Source organism: Polyergus mexicanus, unplaced genomic scaffold (assembly GCF_030449975.1).
Source record: "Polyergus mexicanus isolate NDT 795.1 unplaced genomic scaffold, iyPolMexi1.0 SCAF_14, whole genome shotgun sequence".
Taxonomy (NCBI): Eukaryota; Metazoa; Arthropoda; class Insecta; order Hymenoptera; family Formicidae; genus Polyergus; species Polyergus mexicanus.
The window spans coordinates 6,641,898-6,661,507 of record NW_027223334.1 but is presented as its reverse complement, the minus strand read 5'-3'; the positions used below and the strand labels follow the sequence as shown (position 1 = coordinate 6,661,507).

The window sequence follows — 19,610 nt, the reverse complement described above, 5'->3', positions numbered from 1 at the left end:
TATATCAAGGAAAAAGGAACAACACGATTTTACGGAACTTGAATGTACATTCGAACTTCGTAGAAATCAAGCACTACTTTCAATTGTTGGAATGAATAAAAGTGAATTTTAATACGCCGAGAGATGGAACTGGATCGTTCAATCTCCTTTTATGGAATGCTAGTTTTCCTCAACGCTTCAACATACGCGATTTTGAGAATAATCTGATTTTGAACGAGCGCTCTTAGGAAGTCGACGAACGAGGGCGCGAAATTGTGGTGAAAGAGATAGAACAGCTGGTATAACAGTCAGCGCCACTTCCGTCTTCCGCCCCAGTAATCAAATCTCTTGACTCACTGGGCGCGAATTAAAATGTCTACGATCTATAGAGATATCGCCGCAGAGATTGCGAAGAACGAAGGCGAAAAGGGAAAAAAAGCTCGCGTATCCCCGCGGGAGAGAATTTCTTCCCTAGCGAAAGAGATGATAATAAAAAGGGCGCGATATCTCGGCGCGATACACGAGCGCATAATCAGCGCAAAGAATACGCGTCGCCGCAGTGTGATCGATTAAAAATTAATGTAGCTCGCGGCTGCGAATGTACGCGTCAAATTAACGCGTTTCACACGAGATTGGATTCGCCTTGTATGTCGTTCAACACGTAAAATCGATACGCGCGTTGATAACGATCAACCTCGTAACGCACACGCGAACGAGAAATTATATTCGTTCGATGCCGATGACAAGTGCGATATTCCGTATCGTATCGCGGTCAGCTGATACAATACTACGCCGATGTGACGTTTCCTTTTTTTCGCAATCGGATCATAACTCAAGACGCATTATATCCTTGACCGTTTTCGATATACATATAAAAATTAAATGTGCGATGGTTTTTTATTACAAGGGGTCAAACATCACAAACCGATTGCGACACGATGACGTGTAAAACATGTATAAACATATTTATTCGATTAATATACGATATATAATTTTCGCAGTGCGCACCTATTAAATTAATGAGGTTGCGGCGTCCCCCCGTCTGTCAGACGGGGTGGAGTGCACGTATTGTGCATGACCACAGAGCGTAAAGTTCTGTTGCGCAAATTACAACACACAGACATACAGACACCCAGACGCGTTTATATATGCGCCGAGACACTCGACATCTCTCAAGTGGATTGTGGCGATGACTCGATGATTAACGAGATTAGGTATGAAATCGACATTCATCGAGGGGACAGGGAGCATCGGCGATCGTCCCCGCTGCATTCGGCGATGCAAATCGCAAAGAGTTAGTAGCATGGGCATGTCTGTCTCTCCGTCGATTCAAATCGGAGCACGTATAATTAATACATGTGATATACCACAAACACCTATATATATATATCTTTATTTGTTTTATGAATATTCCTTTTATATCTGCAATACATACGTCTATATGTAATTGTACGTATATACATATACATATATATATATATATGTACATAATTCACGCCGAGCTTCTGCACGCTTTTAAAATGGCTGTCTATGAAGGATATCGAGTGTCCAGTCCAGATAAATGTTGAGGCTTTGCATGTATCTTTACACGATGTGTATATAATTATTTATAATGACTCGAATTGAAAATAAAGATAATATCTCCCACGTTATTTTGCGATAAACGTCGATCGTAAGACTCGTTGTCTATACTTTCATTGATTTGTTATTCATATGTACGTATATTTTTGCTCTCAAACAATTTTAGTTCATCGCAAGTTTTTCTTCCTTTTACGAAGTAATGTCGAGCATTTTAATTATGAGTCTGAAAAGTTCTGCAAAAGATACTGAGCGATTTAATGAAGAAGATACAATGGATGCATAGACCTTTTTCAATTCTTTGAATATTTCGAAATAAAGGCCCTGCGGGACTATAGCTGCGTTTTTTAAACTATCCACGTTTTTAATTAAATTTCTACATAAAGCAGAGTCATATTTATTCATTTAGCCAGCACGTGCGAATAGATGAATATGAAACGTCTGAAAAAAAAATTTCTTCCAGATGACCTGCTGTCCATTATCCATAAATGCTGGAAAAATTATATCAGCGATGACGAAAAATCGTAATAATTCGTAAATTTCTATATATCGTTAAAAATACAAGGAAAAATACAAATTTTTACTTTTTTCGTAAAAAAAAAAAAACTGTAATTATTAAAGAATTTTTCGGAAATTATTAAATAATATTAATAAATAATAACAAAAATGAATAATATGAATAATAATGAATGTGTGTCCGCGAATTATATATCGTAAATAATAAACGCGAAACCGTCGAGGCGAATAAAGGTGTGTAGTAGTAACGCTGATGGAGGACGTCTGTATATACAATAAAATACGCGCAGCTAAATCAGAATCGGGACGAGACAGTAAAATTTCATTACATCGCGTATGGCGATGCGCTCGGCCCCGGATTTCGAGAGTCGTAACCGCGAGTTTGTGGCCGATCATCCTGGTATTCCGTCGACTCGATCCGGAACGACGATCTCCCGTCGACGAACGATATGACGAGCCCGCAGGATAGATCGTAATCCTGGCTCGTTTATCGACGGTACTCTTTATAAGTACGCGAGTCGGCCGTTTCTCCGCGAATTTCGCCTCGTATCTCGAATTTTAGAGCCTTATACGACACTTTTATCGCTGTTGCGATTTATTTTTTATTTTTAATACGATCTTTTTTTTACGATTGCACGGAAAAGAGATGTAGTTCCATAAAGATATACGGAAATTATATGCACATCTGACGTGATTCCGTTACGACATTTATTCCATTACAGATGGAAATACGAAGTTACGTTGTTGACAATTTTTTTTTTTTTTTTTTTTTTTTTTTTTTTTTTTTTTTTTTTGTAAAGCGATGCGAACAGATGTTCCGGAATTCTGTGTTAGCTTTATTGGATTAACCCTTCGCAGCCGCGTTCTTGGATAGTGGCCAGCTGGCAAACTTCGATCCTAATGTTTTCATTCGATTGTCTCATATTAATCGCATTATATATACCGCAAAATTGGAAATTCGCGCGTTTCCGCAATTAAAAAAAAATTTCTCGCGAATTCTAGGCACTGCAGTTTAATAAGCAATAATCTAATCGTATTCTTTCCCCGCGTTCATATAGTGATCAGCGCCCAGGGATTAATCGCCAAAGATAAGAGCGGCACATCCGATCCCTACGTAACGGTCCAAGTTGGCAAAGTGAAGAAACGTACGAGGACCATGCCTCGAGAATTGAATCCAGTATGGCACGAGAAGTTCTACTTGTAAGTAATTTTAACAAGTTTCTCTGCTACGCTCGCGGAATGCGTGATCTTCTGCAATCTTACTGTGAATTCTTCTGTAAATTTTCGCGTCACGTCGATTGTCACATTCTCTTCGTACGTACATCATTATATATGTATATCTACATTGTTTACTGAAATTTAGTTGCTGAAAACGAAAGACCTTAAAGATAAGATCGCTAGTCGTACATATGACGACATTTTCATTAGTAAATTAAATATCCGGGGAAAAAAGAAAAAAAAAATTCCTTCATTTTCGAAGAGATACAAATTAAAGAACACAAAGTAAAGCGAGCGAAGATTATATTAGCGTTATAAAAACCACACAAATCGCTGTTCGCAGCGAATGCCACAATTCGTCTGATCGGATCAAAGTCCGAGTGTGGGACGAAGACAACGATCTGAAGTCGAAGCTGAGGCAAAAGTTGACGAGGGAGAGCGACGACTTCCTTGGGCAGACCATCATCGAGGTCCGGACACTCAGTGGCGAGATGGACGTTTGGTACAATCTGGAGAAAAGGACGGACAAAAGCGCGGTGTCGGGCGCGATTCGGCTGCATATCAGCGTCGAGATCAAGGGCGAGGAGAAGGTGGCACCTTATCACGTACAATACACCTGCCTGCACGAGAATCTCTTCCACAGTCTGTGCGAGGAGAACGGCGGCATGGTGACTCTGCCACAGGCGAAGGGCGACGATGCCTGGAAGGTCTATTTCGATCCTCCCGGCGAGGAGCTCGTTGACGAGTTCGCCATGCGCTACGGCATCGAGAGTATCTACCAGGCGATGACGTGAGTGCCGTTAAAAATTTATTCGCCGCGATAATTAATATTTTCATACATACATCAAGGATTTTGTTATCAGCTCGAAATATTTTTCAAACGAAAAATTTGAATATCGAGAACGCGAACAATTTTTATTCTCTTTATTAAAGTCGAGATTAAAAATATAAGCGAAAGAATCGGAATAATAATTAAAATTATACAATTTACTTGAGATTAAAATAGGCAGTGATTTTTAATTATTGGTTCGAAACTAAAGCACAAGATTTTGAATATTTTTAATTTAATCGCTATTGCAATAGTGCAATAAAATAATACATTACACGCGACATTAAGAATACATTAAATTTTCTTGTATAACAATTTTTCCGACACACAGGCATCTGTTTTAACCTTCTCTTGGAGAGGTAATTTTTTAATGTTATATTAAATAATTATTTATAATTTAATTGAAATTAAAATACAGGCAATAATTGCTCTGAGGTAATTATCGTAGCTTCGATTTTTCAATGCAATCCTGCTTCCATATCGTGAACCGATCTCGTATTTTCCAGGCACTTCCACTGCCTCTCAACCAAGTACCTGTGTCCAGGCGTGCCGGCCGTTATGTCGACTCTCCTGGCAAACATAAACGCGTACTACGCCCACACGACCGCTAGTCCGGCCGTGTCGGCCAGTGATAGATTCGCCGCCAGTAACTTCGGGGTGAGTGCCGAGATCGAGTATGGTAGATAGAAAAGTGAGGGACGGCGATTGCTCGGGCTGCAAATAACGAGAAACGCTCTTGCAATTTCCTGTCAACCAGCGCTATCCGTTATTCCGAGTTGCTTCTCGTATCTTTGTTAGACGGTCGCGCGTTTTGGGCAAGGACACGAATATCTCTTTCCACCTCTATCAATTACGTTTTCATCGGGTCAGGAAGTGAGGAATCAGCTGACGCGAATATTCAAATAATTACTCTGCGAACTTTCCAAAAGGGATTAAACGACATATACCCGTCGAATCGCTTCGAATAAAATTTGAATCTCTTGGCAAAATTGGGCATTTAGCCGATTAGAATAGATTCCTCTTCCAAAAGAATTAGTAATTCGATTTTTGTTATAAATTGTAAGAATAATAAAATCCAAGCGAACAAGAAAATTTAAATATTTTCATAGAATTTAAGAAATCTTCACGTTAGAAATCCGTAGCCGGATTAAAGTTTCAAGATTGTGGCGTGTTTATGATCGCATTTTCTGTTTTATTGCTCTCTTTCTCTCTACTAATCTACTTTCTTAGGGAAAAATTACGAAAAAAGACCATATACGCGTTAATTAATTAAGATTTCAATTAAGATTTTCCTTGACTTCATTCTGTTTTTTTTCCATATGAATTTTACTGATTGTGAGTAACAGTCAAGACTGGCTAAATAAATTTTTCCAGTGTGCCAGAGAATATGGAAATTTCTTTCGCGGACTATCTCTATATATGTATACCTATAAATCGACATTCTTTCGGTCTTTGTAAAACAGCGAACAATATGTGAACCAAAATTTCGTACGAAATTTAAATTCAAGTATCTCTTAATTCCGGAAGTGCACGAGTGTTTTTTATGTTCCTGAATTATGCATGATGTTCTCCCTTTCGAAAATATTACGGCAGAATTTTTTACGTCCGAAGAAACTCGCCACGGCTGAAAATATTCGGACTGAGATAGCTCAAACTCGACGAGAGAACTTCCTAACGAAATACGTATATATATTCTCGTATTAATAAAGATAACTGTCGGGATAAAATGTAAAAAAGGAAGTCAACGTCGACGTATTTATCCGAGGAAAAGAAAAATTATTGCCACTACATTACACTAATTAAAGAAGCGCCTATTAAAAGGATTCTCTTTTTCGTTGTAGAAAGAGAAATTCGTCAAGCTACTGGATCAGCTGCACAACTCTCTCAGGATCGACCTATCAATGTATAGGAACAACTTCCCGGCCTCAAGCCAAGAAAAACTAATGGATTTAAAGAGCACCGTGGATCTGCTGACGAGTATCACGTTCTTCCGTATGAAAGTCCAGGAACTGTCGAGTCCGCCGCGGGCCAGCACCGTTGTCAAGGACTGCGTGAAGGCGTGCCTGCGATCGACCTATCAGTTCCTCTTCGAGAACTGTTACGACCTGTACAACCGGGAGTTCCAGGCGGACCCGAACGAGGCGAAGAGGGACTCGGACGATCACGGGCCGCGGCTGGACTCGCTCGACTTCTGGCACAAGCTGATCGCTTTAATAGTCTCGGTGATCGAGGAGGACAAGAACAGCTATGCGCCCGTGTTGAATCAATTCCCTCAGGAGCTCAACATCGGTCAACTGTCGGCGGCCACAATGTGGTCTCTGTTTGCGGTGGACATGAAGTACGCTCTGGAGGAGCACGAGCAGCATAGACTGTGCAAGTCCTCGGCTTATATGAATCTGCACTTCAAGGTCAAGTGGCTGCACGCCAATTACGTCAAGGACGTGCCACCATACAAGGGCGCCGTGCCGGAATACCCGGCCTGGTTCGAGCCCTTCGTCATGCAATGGCTTAACGAGAACGACGATGTCTCGTTAGAATATCTCCACGGTGCCTTTAGTAGAGATAAAAAGGAAGGCGTAAGTGATATATTCGCACTAATCTTGACATTGTCCCCATAGAAACGTTCTTTAACTGGTTCCCCAATTTCCTTTACAGTTCCAAAAGAGCAGCGAACACGTGCTCTTCAGTGTCTCCGTCGTCGACGTTTTTACGCAACTAACGCAGTGCTTCGACGTAGTATCGAAACTCGAGTGTCCAGATCCGGAGATCTGGAAGAGGTACATGAAGAGATTCGCGAAGACCATCGTCAAGGTTCTGGTGGCCTACGCGGATATAGTGAAAAAAGAATTCCCCAGTCATCTGAAGGAGGAACGAATCGTATGTTTCCAAAAGTGATACAATCTGTAGAAATTTACGTAGCACGGGTCGATTTAACTATAAATCGGCTTTATTCCGCAGGCATGCATTCTGATGAACAACATTCAGCAACTCCGGGTGCAGTTAGAGAAGATGTTCGAGTCGATGGGCGGCGACAAGCTTGAGGAAGACGCGGCGAACATATTGAAGGAATTGCAACAACAGCTGAATGGCGCGCTGGACGATCTGGCCATGCTCTTCGCGAACAGTTTGGAGCCGCGAATAACAGCTTCTGTCAGAGAGTTGGGAGATCTTTTGTTGGCTATCAAAGGCGGAGGGCAGGTAACTTTGTCACAACCAGCTCAAAGAAACAACGTAACTGCAGAGGCTGACGAGGTTTTGAGGCCGCTCATGGTTCTACTCGACGGCAGTCTATCTCTGTACGCCGAGTCGTGCGAGAAGACGGTATTAAAGAGACTGTTGAAAGAACTGTGGAAGATAGTCATGAGGATTTTAGAGAAGACCGTCGTTTTGCCACCTATGACGGATAAGAGTGTATGTTGATCGCGTTATGATTAAGTTTTAAAATTTTATATTATAGTTATAATTAAATCAAATATTATTACAGATATAAAATATTAATTACGGTTCATAAAGTGTTTTTACGGTTTATAATTCTTGTCTCTTGCAGATGATGTTTAAGAATTTGACAGATAATGCTAAAAATCTCGCTGCGAACGCTAAGATAGAAGATATGTCGAAGCTGTTTAAGAATCACATGGCCGGGAAACCCGATGTGAAAAATGCTCTTAGTGGAGTTATGGTAATAAAAATAAATAAATTATATATATATATCTATATTAAATTTATGGAAAAAGTTGCGTTGCGATTATTGTTAACCATCCTTGTCTCTCCAGGATATCTCCAAGGAAGTGGAGAAGAATCTTTCGCCGAAGCAATGCGCGGTTCTCGACGTCGCTCTGGACACGATAAAACAGTACTTCCACGCCGGTGGTAACGGCTTGAAGAAGACATTCTTGGAGAAATCGCCAGAACTACAGAGCCTCCGTTACGCGCTGAGTTTGTACACGCAAACAACGGACACTCTCATTAAAACCTTCGTCACTTCGCAAATCAATCAAGGTACATCACTCCGAGTTTATAGTTTGCATAAGAAATTTATAAGCCGTAATAATACCATTATTATTTTTACATGTGTTTCTTCCTATATTGTGATTATTTCTTCGCAATCGCGATAAGAAATGATCAGGAACACTCACGAAACAGACAACACAAACGATATATTCTAATGACACGTTACATTACACGATCTGTCGCGCGATCAACGCGTAAAGAATCGATATATATATATATATATATATATATATATATATATATATATCGGCGTTTCTACACTCACATTACGACGTAATGAAAATTGTCGGGAACAGTGCCGCTCAACAATGCGTCAACGCTACGTCAGCGTCAGCGTTCGATGAGCAGCGAGAGAGCTGACGAAGGGGAAGGAGCCGAGGGTATGGAAAGCCTCGAGGAACCCCTTCGGCAGAGCAAGCCCTCTCTTCGTCGAGAAAGCCGACAAGGTACCAACAGAGCAGACCTTAGTAGGTCGCAGGAAGTGTCGGAAAAAAATTTTTAGGACGTAGTAAATCGATCGTTACGCCGAGACGTCTTTCGTGATGTGATTTATGTCCTTCGATATCCACACTTTTATCTACTCATCTTTAAAATATCCATTTAATCGCGAATAAAAATAACTTTTTGATAGTGTCTCGCGACGTTTGATTGTGAATTGAAAATTTTACATTTATATCAATTTTATTCGTTAGCTCAAAAAAAAAAAAAATGAAACATTCCAAGGACGTCTTGATGTCTCGATGGCTGTGTTAGGAAGCTGTGCTGTTATCACTGCCGCTGCTGCTACTGCCGCCACTCTTGCTGCTACTACTACTGAGAACTTTAGCGATCCACAAAATGTTTCTCTTTCGATCTTATGTTTTTTTTTTCAACACAAGGCTTTGGACACATACATACACACATATATGAAGGAAAATCTACCATATGACCACTTGATCACTGTACACTGATTTTCTTACGAACGTCATTGCCTATTGCCCATATCATTTTATTTTTACAATAAGGATTCGAAGGAACAAATACTCTCCCGAAGAAAGGATCGATCGCTCACATCATGGACACCTGTATCATCCCGAATCGAAATTTTACCCCTATTTTCAATATCAATTTTCTCATATTTATAGGGATTTCGATAGGTGTAATTTATATAGGAATTGAATTTTTCTACTTTATATCTTTAAAAAGCAATAAACTAACAGTTTCCCATTTAAAGATTTAAAAGAAAAAAAAAACTTCTGACAAAACTAAATTGTTTAAAAAAAAGTGACCATGCTGCTTAAAATATCAAAGTAAATGATAAATTGAAAATTGAGATCGAAAGTAGAAGAAAATTTTCGACTCGGGATACGCACTAAATCTTTCGAGCTGAAATTCTCCGAACACTAAAAATGATTTGTTTTCGATGCAGAATCGATGAAATCATTTAAAAGTTTATCACACACCGTGTGATGGACGCACGAAAACTTCGCTCAGGCTGACTTCGTCTTCTCTGATAATTAAACTGACGAGAATCAACAAATACCCAAGCTGCTTATTATCAGAGCATGTAATCTGCTCTAGAAATAGCAAATCGAGATTAGACTCTTAGCCTTAGTCTCATCAAACCGTAGCATCAGATAGAATCAGACGAAGTCCGCGTAGTATCTAGATGCATATTCTAGCTTAACGGGGGGGGGGGGAGGTGTATCGTACTCGAACTTAAATTCTGACTGCGATTTTTTTAAGTTCCAGATACCGCCGGTTCGGACGAGGGTTCGGTGGGCGAGGTGAGCATCCAGGTGGATCTTTTCACACATCCGGGAACGGGAGAACAGAAAGTCACCGTCAAAGGTACGCTTACGATCCCGTAAAATTTGTAAAAGCAATTCTATGTGCATTTGGCAAACGATAATGCATATTGATAATTTATTTTTTAATTCATCGACGATATAATTAAAGTAAAATTGATTGTACTTTTAGTTGTTGCCGCGAACGATTTGAAGTGGCAATTGGCGACAGGTATGTTCAGACCGTACGTTGAGGTGAATCTGATCGGCCCGCATCTCACTGGCAAAAAGAGGAAACAGTCGACAAAATCGAAGAGCAATAATTGGTCACCGCAATTCAACGAAAGCTTCGACTTGTAAGTGACGCAATATTCAACTTTTAGACAGTTATTAAAATTTTTGTTGACGAACTTCCATTGACACTTATCTCGCCTTTATTTTTAGCATGATCGGTAATGAGCAGCAACAGCTGGACTTTTACGAGCTGCATATTTGCGTGAAAGATTATTGCTTCGCGAGAGAGGATAGACTCGTCGGCGTCGCGGTAATGCAGCTCAAAGATATCGTCGAGGAGGGTTCGTGCGCGTGTTGGCTGTCGCTCGGCAAGCGCATCCAGATGGACGAGACCGGTTGGACGATCCTGCGTATTCTCTCGCAACGCAACAACGACGAGATCGCCAAGGAGTTTGTGAAGCTCAAGAGCGATATCAGGCAGGAGACACCGCTGCCGAATCCTACCTGAGGAGATGCGACGCCGCGTTGATAAGCCGACTGCGAAGCGACTCGAGTACTTCGAGCTTGGAAAGAGCCCGAAGAGGAGGAGAAGAAGGAGGAGGAGGAGGCCGTCCAAAGGGGGTTAGCATATTCGATGCCTATGGTGCCACGAGCGAACGAAATCTTTCACGACTAATTTCGCGAGAGAGAGAGAGAGAGAGAGAGAGAGAATTCGCGCAATTTACATGACGAAAACGATCGCCTGAACCCTTCCGCCCTTCTTCGCTGCGAGATACAATACCAGGGAGGAACGATCCTAGGCAGCAGGATGCGAACTTCCTCCCTCCGGTTTTCCTCGCAGAGCTTGGTCGAGTTTGATATTTCTCTCCCTTTTTTACGTTTTACACACACATATACACATACATACACACACACACACAAATATATATATATACAGAGCTTTAACCCCGTCCTTGGACAGCGACGAGATGAGCACCGGGAACCACCCTCCACAGATCCCGAGCTAGGTCAACAATCCCGCGTGTCTCGGCGTTCGTCCGACGTACAATAAGGAATAAAAGAAGAAAAGAATTTCTCCCACCCAGATTTACGAAAAATTAAAAAATAATCGAGAAAAAACAGAGATCGACAGCGACGACGACAATGACGAGAGACGCTTTAATATTATGTAAGACAGGAGACACATCTCTCTCTCTTCTTCGCGCGAGTGAACCGCAGATGAGACGCAGGGAAGAAAGGGAGGAAGGGAGAGAGACGAAGAAGAAGAAGAGTGTTCGCGAGACGAGGAAAGGCGAAACGTGAAAATAGTGCTGCCAGTATGCAATATATTTGGTAATATTCGTAATGCGTAATAAAATAGGAGACGAGAGAGATTGAAACACCGCGAAAGAGACTGAAATACGGTGTTTCGCGCAAAACGCGATGTTACTCTCTCTCTCGATCGGACGCGTCGCCGTTCGCCGAAAGACTGACCTCTCGATATAGGAGAAGACGAAGAGGAGACGAATAGAGCGGGTTTCCAGCGCGTGCAGGATCCCTGATCGCCACGCGGTTACGCGTGCTAAAACGGATGCTAAACGGATATATGCAGAACAAGGAGGATCGCAAATAATTAATACGAAATTCATAATACACACACGTACATACACACATACACGCGCTCGCGATACGACCGCGTCGTTTCTAGGCCGTTTGTTCGGGAAGACGAGTTTACTGTAGATACGTGAAAACATTGTTGACGAAAAAAAAAGGTTTTTCTAAATATACAGTTTAAATGTAGCATTGCGTACGACCAAATAGGCACGTCCTGTGACGTGACTCAGCGACGTGCCGTTAGTAATAAAAACAAAAAAAAAAAAAAGTTAGTAAGACATTATAATTGTAAAGTAACGTTCTTATTCGTATAAGATTATACCAGAGATGGATCGTCTGACTGTTGCTGATGTTATTGCCGCTGTTGCGAATGATGATGTCGAGATTCGTCCGAAAGCTTCGAGAGTTACGTAAGCGCGTGACGATACCAGACCGAGCGAACGGTAAGACGCACACGCAACGATCGATACACGCGTTAGATCGATACCACCACTCGCGTCTCCAACAATCGTTTGTGTGTATCAACGTAACAGAGAGGATAAGAATCCCGGATATACCCGGCTACTCGGATTTCGAAAACGAATTCACCTTCTACGGACCGGCGAGCGTGCGAATTCTAAAGCTTTTAAACTTTACACCCTGTAATTAGTACTGTCGATACTCGAGGATATTTCAGGGCTGTTATCCGAGTAATTGATTATTTCCGGTATTGCTCAAGGGTAACACTGACTTGGATAAAACCTGACATCTCTCCGCGAGATCTATATTCGTGAATCTTGAATCGATGCTACTCGTAGTGCGCGCAAAGTAATCATACCGTAGCTCTCGATTCTGTCTCTAAGCGATCGCTGCTTCTTACACGTCTCTCTCGAAATATCATATATCGAGATTGGACGTTAAAACTGCTATACTATTCCTATTACAGCTATTAGCTTCATCTTCTGTACGTCTTCTTGTCTCGTACTATTATACTTGTACATAGCGAACGTTCGCCTGTTCGTAGGAATTCGTGTACGCACGATTTTTTTATCGTCTCCGCCGATTTCTCTTATTGAGAAATTCATATCGGGCGAAGGGGCGTCCTCTCGAAAACGATCGCGGCCTTCTTCGCGATAATTTGCGATCGTACGAAGCTTTGGTCGAATCCCTCCGTGAGAGAAACACAAATGCATGCGATCTCGTATCCGATGAATCCGATCATCGCCCAGCCCGTGCTGAGCCGGGCAGATACAACACAACTCCGGAGAGATTACGCTATATTCAAAAGTTTCTACTACGTAGTACGTCTAGATTATACTTACGTATTGTGTATAGTGTCTAAACTGCTGATGTAGCTGCGAGCGCGGGATTTTCGGATCGGCAAAGAAAGAATGAATCGAGTACAACACTTAAAAGAATGAACGTCCGATCAATACCTACACACACACACACACACGCACGCACACACACACACACACACACACATACATACACACATACATATATCTCAGCTGCAGATGCTTTCCGAATTTGAGTGTGTACGTCGAAACATCGCACCATGAATTGAAGGATCTTATGCAACAGTGATGTGACCTACCTCTTTGAGAACTTTCGTGAAAGAATTAATATTAAAGTTAAGAAAAATAAATTAATATTAATTAATTATAGATTAATCATTTGTATTTGTTAAGTTTAAATTTAAAAACGAATGATGGGAGATATATAGATTCTATCGGGTCATTGATATAATATTTCAAAATATTCTCCGTCAATCATACAAGACATCTAGAATCATATTAGAATCTTGCTAGAACGTTTCAACTTCAATCTCATGATCGATTTGAAGAAAGCACCTGCATCTGCATCTGTCGCCGACGTTGTCGTAAATTCAAGCAGGAAAGAAAAACACGAATCCGCGACCTCGCCACTATCTTCATTTGTAAAAGTGTCTATTTTCTCCGCTGCCTAACTAAGTACATTATTGAATACAGAAGGGCTGGCGAATTCGGCATCCAGATCGATCTCGTCGACGAATACGTCCGGACAATATCTCGTTCGATCAGATTGATCGAAAAAATAATCTCGATCGTAGATCCGTCGACGCGATCGTCGACGGGATCGATCGCTAATTTTTCCTCCTACTCTCCGCTTCGATTAATATATCTCTTGTAAGCTTAAATGAAAATATCTCGTGTATTCTGTGATAATTAACCCTTAAAGAGGACACTACAAACACGCTACACGCACCGTACACGCACAAAAAAAAACATACACACGTACGAGGGAGATGAAGTCCGCATACGCGGAACAAGGAAATTGTACAGAAACTCTGGACAGGCATAAAGAAAGATAGATACGATTACGTCATTACACCGATCCCAAACATAGCAGCAGTATTCTTCTTCTTTAATTAAACACATTCCCATGTTTCTATTCTCTGTAATCATCCGAGGAATGTCGTCGGGATGGTAACGCAAGACAAAAAGAGATATATATGTATATACCACGTACGTATATAGAATATGCGATCCAGACTCGCCTCCACTTCCTTGCATCTACCGATCCTGTGACCAATTCGCAATTGATTTCTCCTTAGCGAAAGTTTGATCCTTTTCCACGACTTTCTAATGTCAAATACATCTTAAGCCTCTCGAATAAAAATGCTGTGAAAGTAAAATTCACTTCGAATTGAATAAAATTTAAGGCTCCGCCGTTTATTGAAATTCTTAGACTTTTTATCGTCTTACAGTTCAAAAGTTATCGCTACCTTGACGCTTTTTGTTAAGGAAAAATACACGAAATTGATCGGAGTGTTCGTAGATATGGGGTGCGCGGAACCCGTGATACCCTATATCGCGTTAACAAACTGCAACAATTTCATCAGCCGCAAGGAGATACGGATATATAAAAAAATAACGGACGCAAAAGTATGCAGTGCATGTAACGATAGTAATGCTTTTAATCTCAACTTCGAAATTCAATAACCGATAAAATATAACAGTGACGTGAAAAAAATACTTCAGACATTTCAAGAACTCGCTCCTGCGAGCAAAGCTTTAGGAAAATGACATGTATTATATATTTAACGGTTTTATAATTTAAATGACATATTTAATATTTCATATTTAATAGTTTATATCATATGAATCGAAAATTTAATATATATCTCCTAACAAAATTTTTTACAGATTTTTCTTGCCTTTTCCTTCCTAAAATCTATTTTTCATTATTATATACATATGTATCATTCTCCATTCTCCAAATTACAATGCAAGACACTCTGAATTTTACAAATGATATTTTCAGTGAGATTACATCTTGTCTCAAAATATCCAAGATGAATCATTAGTGTCATGAGTGTGACAAAGGAAATTCAAAGAAGCTTCAATGAAGCGAGATTAAATACTTCGATTATTTTTTATTTGTGTTGAAGGGATGAGCTTCTAATTGCCGCAAACTTTTGCGTCCGATCGAATCGAGATGAATCAAGACCAGAAACGGCTGCAAGTGAGACGTTAATAGGGGGATGAAGAGAAATCGCATAAGAAAAAAAAAAAACTATGGAGAAAAAAAAGATATACACAACTGTTGACAATACTATACTTGAAAATCGTATGACACGTATTTGTGTAATGTACCTAATAAATATTTAAAACAAGACGGGAGATGTTTGTGTTTCGTAAGTAAAAGCGTACTAAGAGTAGAAACGCGCGAGGAGACGATGCACTCGCGCGATGCATAACTTCTGCGCCAATTATTAGGTAATTACAAAGGGAGGAGCAACTTTGTCGTCCCACGGAGAGCGCTTATTGTCGAGACAATTTTTCGAGGAAAGAAAAACGAAAAGAAAGAAAGAAAAGGAGGATAAAAAGGAGAGAGATTTCAAGGACATATCGCCACTATGCAGGTCACGGGTTTAAAAGATGATCGCGTAAAAGCAATTGCGTATCCGAGTATGAAACACGCACATTCAACACAAAAAATATCTATTTATTGCGAGAGAAGCGAATCTCTCTTTAGTAACGCATATGTTTCGTTTATTCGCTCATTTACGAATTGCTTTCCAGCAAATTGGATGCATACATATGTATATAATACTACAAACGATACATGCAAAACATGTGGACACACATGCATATGGGCGGAATTGCACTTGTGTGACTCCATTCGCACAATCGAAATTCCGAATGCACACGTCATTGTTACATTTTTCATCCCAAAAGCGAATCATCATCATTATCATCATCGTCATCATTATCGCGAATGACGATAAACCGATAACGACGACATTGTTCCGATATTGTTAATCAATTCGCTTGATTTAAATCGTCGTATCGAACGATTCGGACAAACGCGCTGTCTTTCGAAATCCTGACAATCCTAGTGACATCAATGCATAGCAAGACATGATCACGGAGGACATCAACTTGCATCAATTGCATCTTTTGATTAGAGATAGAGATTCATATGCACAACTCGCCTCATGTTAAGAATGTATCGCATTCACTATTCAGGATGTAAAATTTCAAACATAACAGGCCGAATATTTCGATAACTAAATGAAGTATCGAGGTTTTTTTTTTTTTTTTTAATCGTGTTGTTTCGAGAGGCGGATAAATTTTGATAAAAAGAATTGGACTTTGAATGAACGTGTAAAAAAACCGGACCTCGGATATTTAATTTAGTTATCGAAATATTCGGCCTGTTATATTTGAAATTTAACCTTGTATATATATATACAGGATGGGGCCAAACGTTCCGGTCAGATTTTGAGATTTTATAGGAAATTTAATTCTGAAGAAAAAATTTCCTATAAACGTGGATCGAAAAATGTTTCCTTAAAAAGTTTACGCTCAAAAATCTCTGAAATCACGGTTACTTTATACATTTTTACTAGATTTGTGTGCGCGACGAATGTTAAGTAACTATTCGGTACTCTGCCTATTTGGCAATGTTCGGCCGGACACCGAATATTAGTCTACTATTCAGCCGAATAGTTTTAAATGTAAAACCGGAAAGAAATAGTAGCTTAATAGACTGTTGCCATCTCAGCCGTGGATGCGTAGTTTTAATATGCTCAAGTATCTAATTTATTTATTTATATAAAATTAAATTAAATTAAATTAAATTGAATAAAACACATTTATTTTTACATAATGTATTTATGCGAGAGATGTATTTATTCAAAAACATGCTGCATTGTTTTTGAATAGTCTACGGTATTCGATCCAGTATACTATTCATTGCACCTCTAATTTTTACAAATATTTGGGAAAGTATGCGTTTTTTAACAAAAAGTACTGAAACAAAAATTGTTAGAGAATTAAATTATCTTTCAAATGAAATCAAAATGATTGTAGTACCTTCCATAGCTTTTGAGATAACCAAATGTACAAAAAAATGTTTTCTCGACTATCGATGGTGGAGCATTTTAAAAAGACTCTTCATTTATACTGTTATGGTCTTAGCTAATTTTTAATGTTTGTTGGTCATTTCACAATAATTTAATTTTCCACAATTTTCGTTTGGGCACTATTTGTTAAAAAACGCATTTTTCCAGATATTTATAAACATATATAAAATAACCGTGATTTCTCTCTCAGAGGTTTTTCGGCGCTAACTTTTTAAGGAAGCATTTTTCGACCCACGTTTATATAGGAAACTTTTTGTTCAAAATAAAATATCCTATAAAATCTCAAAATTTGGCCGGAACGTTTGGGCCCATCCTGTATATATAGTACTGCGTGCCGCTTATAGTTAGCAAATGAAATACTTAAAGGTATGAATCTCTTTCTTTTGGATTATAAATTTTATTTCGTATATATATATATATATATACACATATATGTATATATATGTTAGAGAAAAGAAGAATTATATCGATTCTCTTATCGATTCGTTAACTATTCCATGTTAATATCGAATGTGAGATTGAAATATCGTATGACCAATAATAAGATCCGATTTCGCGCATTTAGTGTAAATGCGATTGTTTAACTTTCGCATAAACGTTGACGTTAAAAGACATCTTTTACATATTTTCAGCGCTAACTGTGCGATAAGGACACAAGGTTCCAATTATTTGTTATTTATGTTTATTCGATGGATTTGTAAATATATAAAGAATAATAATTGAATGTACGGAGCTGAGAAAAGTATGATACGAGAGCAAGAGTTATTACATAGAAGGGATTAAATCCAAGAATGATTAATTAATTAATTAGGGGGAAATATTGTAACGGAATGGGGCGAGAGAGAGAGAGAGAGAGAGAGAGAGAGAGAGAGAGAGAGAGAGAGAGAGAGAGAGAGACCAGAGGACCTAGAACTATATTATCGTTAAATCATCGCATCATGTGCCATATCATCGTATTATATATCAAAGAGAAAGACACGGAGAAACAGAGTTTAAATATTATTTAAGTCTCGCGCGCGCATAATTAAATATACGGCCGTATACATATGCACATATACATATACATATACAGAGCGTGACGGAATCATGCGAGTGAAAATCCGGCATGTGTACAGCATTCCTTTGACTAACTGTGATTCGTTGCTGGTCTTTATTCGAGAATAATATAACATTCTATATATGATATACATATATATATATATATATATGTATGTATGTATGTATGTATGTATGTATGTATGTATGTATGTATCTTATAATTGCAATTGAAGAGACGAGAGGTGAATGAATAGAGACACAACTTTATGAGGAAAAAAATAATATACATATTTAATGAATATTACGAAATATTCATCGTGTATAATCGTAAAAATGTTTAATTCAATTTCACATCGGACCCTGAAACTAATTACAATCTCAAAACGGTACAAGTGTAATACAATATATGTACTTTCCTTATTTATTTGCTTCTGCGAATATATATTTTTCTTATTCATTTGCCTCTATATATATATGCAATTTCGCGATGCAAAGATAATTTTTGCACCGGACCCTCGGACATCGATCACCGCTACTATCTATTCGCGAGATTTCCAATTCGGCGGAGGACAAGAGAAAAAATCATTGACGCGAATCTATTCATTCAATCGTCACCCTCATCGTCATGATAAATAAGTCACGTTATTATCACGTTGACATCGTACGAAGCGTTCGTTCGCAAATGGTTGTCCACAAACGGTAATGCCCTTTGTAATCTAATTTTCTCGCATGACAGTATACACACGCACGTGTAAGATATTATCATATCTCGATCGTATAATCACAGAATATATTGCACATACGACTGCACATATTATATACATATTTACAAGTGTGTATATACATTATATATACATATATGTATATATAATATATACATAATCATGTCCGTTACTGTCTCATCCACTCGATCGATTAAAATAATTTTGACGATTTCAAATATTTCGCTACAATTCCTCAATTTATTTCGTTCCATCTATTTACTGTCTATTTCACATCATATTTGAAATTCAAAGACAAATACAGTTTTTCACTCATATATTTGCCATCCGAATAATTTTTTTTTTTTTTTTTTTTTTTAATGTAATGTTGCCTATATCTTTTAATATTTTTATGTCTAGTGTCGACAATTTCTGAGAGCTATCTAATGGGAAGTATTGCTTCTTTTATTATATAAATGATCCATGAATTAAGATTTTATATATACAGTAAGCATATAATATTATAGGTAAAAATTAACAATATATTTTAGCCATTTCCCTTTGCAATATACATAAAAAGATATTCATTTTTTAATTACTAGATAATGTTTTTAATATTGTGCCGAAGGCAATAATGACTTTTTTATCCACTTCTAAAATAAAAATATATATCTGTAAAAACATAAAAATATTCAATTATCAATCTAATCAGTTAAATTAATTATATCGGTTAAACCGATAATTCTATAGAATTA

The 19,610-nt window shown here is 38.7% G+C and overlaps 1 protein-coding gene across 19 annotated transcripts in view; it reads left to right on the top strand.

The window, feature by feature from the left end:
• The window catches only part of LOC138939392 (protein unc-13 homolog B-like), a 161,152-nt gene extending 141,879 nt beyond the window's left edge, over positions 1–19,273 (top strand). For 9 of the 19 annotated variants that reach the window (XM_070307122.1, XM_070307123.1, XM_070307124.1 and 6 more), the window contains 12 exons: positions 3,132–3,273; positions 3,635–4,081; positions 4,627–4,777; positions 5,962–6,696; positions 6,776–6,997; positions 7,079–7,531; positions 7,668–7,799; positions 7,894–8,119; positions 8,428–8,577; positions 9,857–9,961; positions 10,091–10,253; positions 10,342–19,272. In XM_070307122.1, the coding sequence (XP_070163223.1) occupies positions 3,132–3,273; positions 3,635–4,081; positions 4,627–4,777; positions 5,962–6,696; positions 6,776–6,997; positions 7,079–7,531; positions 7,668–7,799; positions 7,894–8,119; positions 8,428–8,577; positions 9,857–9,961; positions 10,091–10,253; positions 10,342–10,639 (3,224 nt within the window). In that variant the 3' untranslated portion in view covers positions 10,640–19,272. Of the gene's footprint in view, positions 1–3,131; positions 3,274–3,634; positions 4,082–4,626; positions 4,778–5,961; positions 6,697–6,775; positions 6,998–7,078; positions 7,532–7,667; positions 7,800–7,893; positions 8,120–8,427; positions 8,578–9,856; positions 9,962–10,090; positions 10,254–10,341 lie in introns of all 19 variants that reach the window. The other 10 variants (XM_070307113.1, XM_070307116.1, XM_070307111.1 and 7 more) reach the window with 4 other exon arrangements.
• Positions 19,274–19,610: the final 337 nt, after the last annotated feature.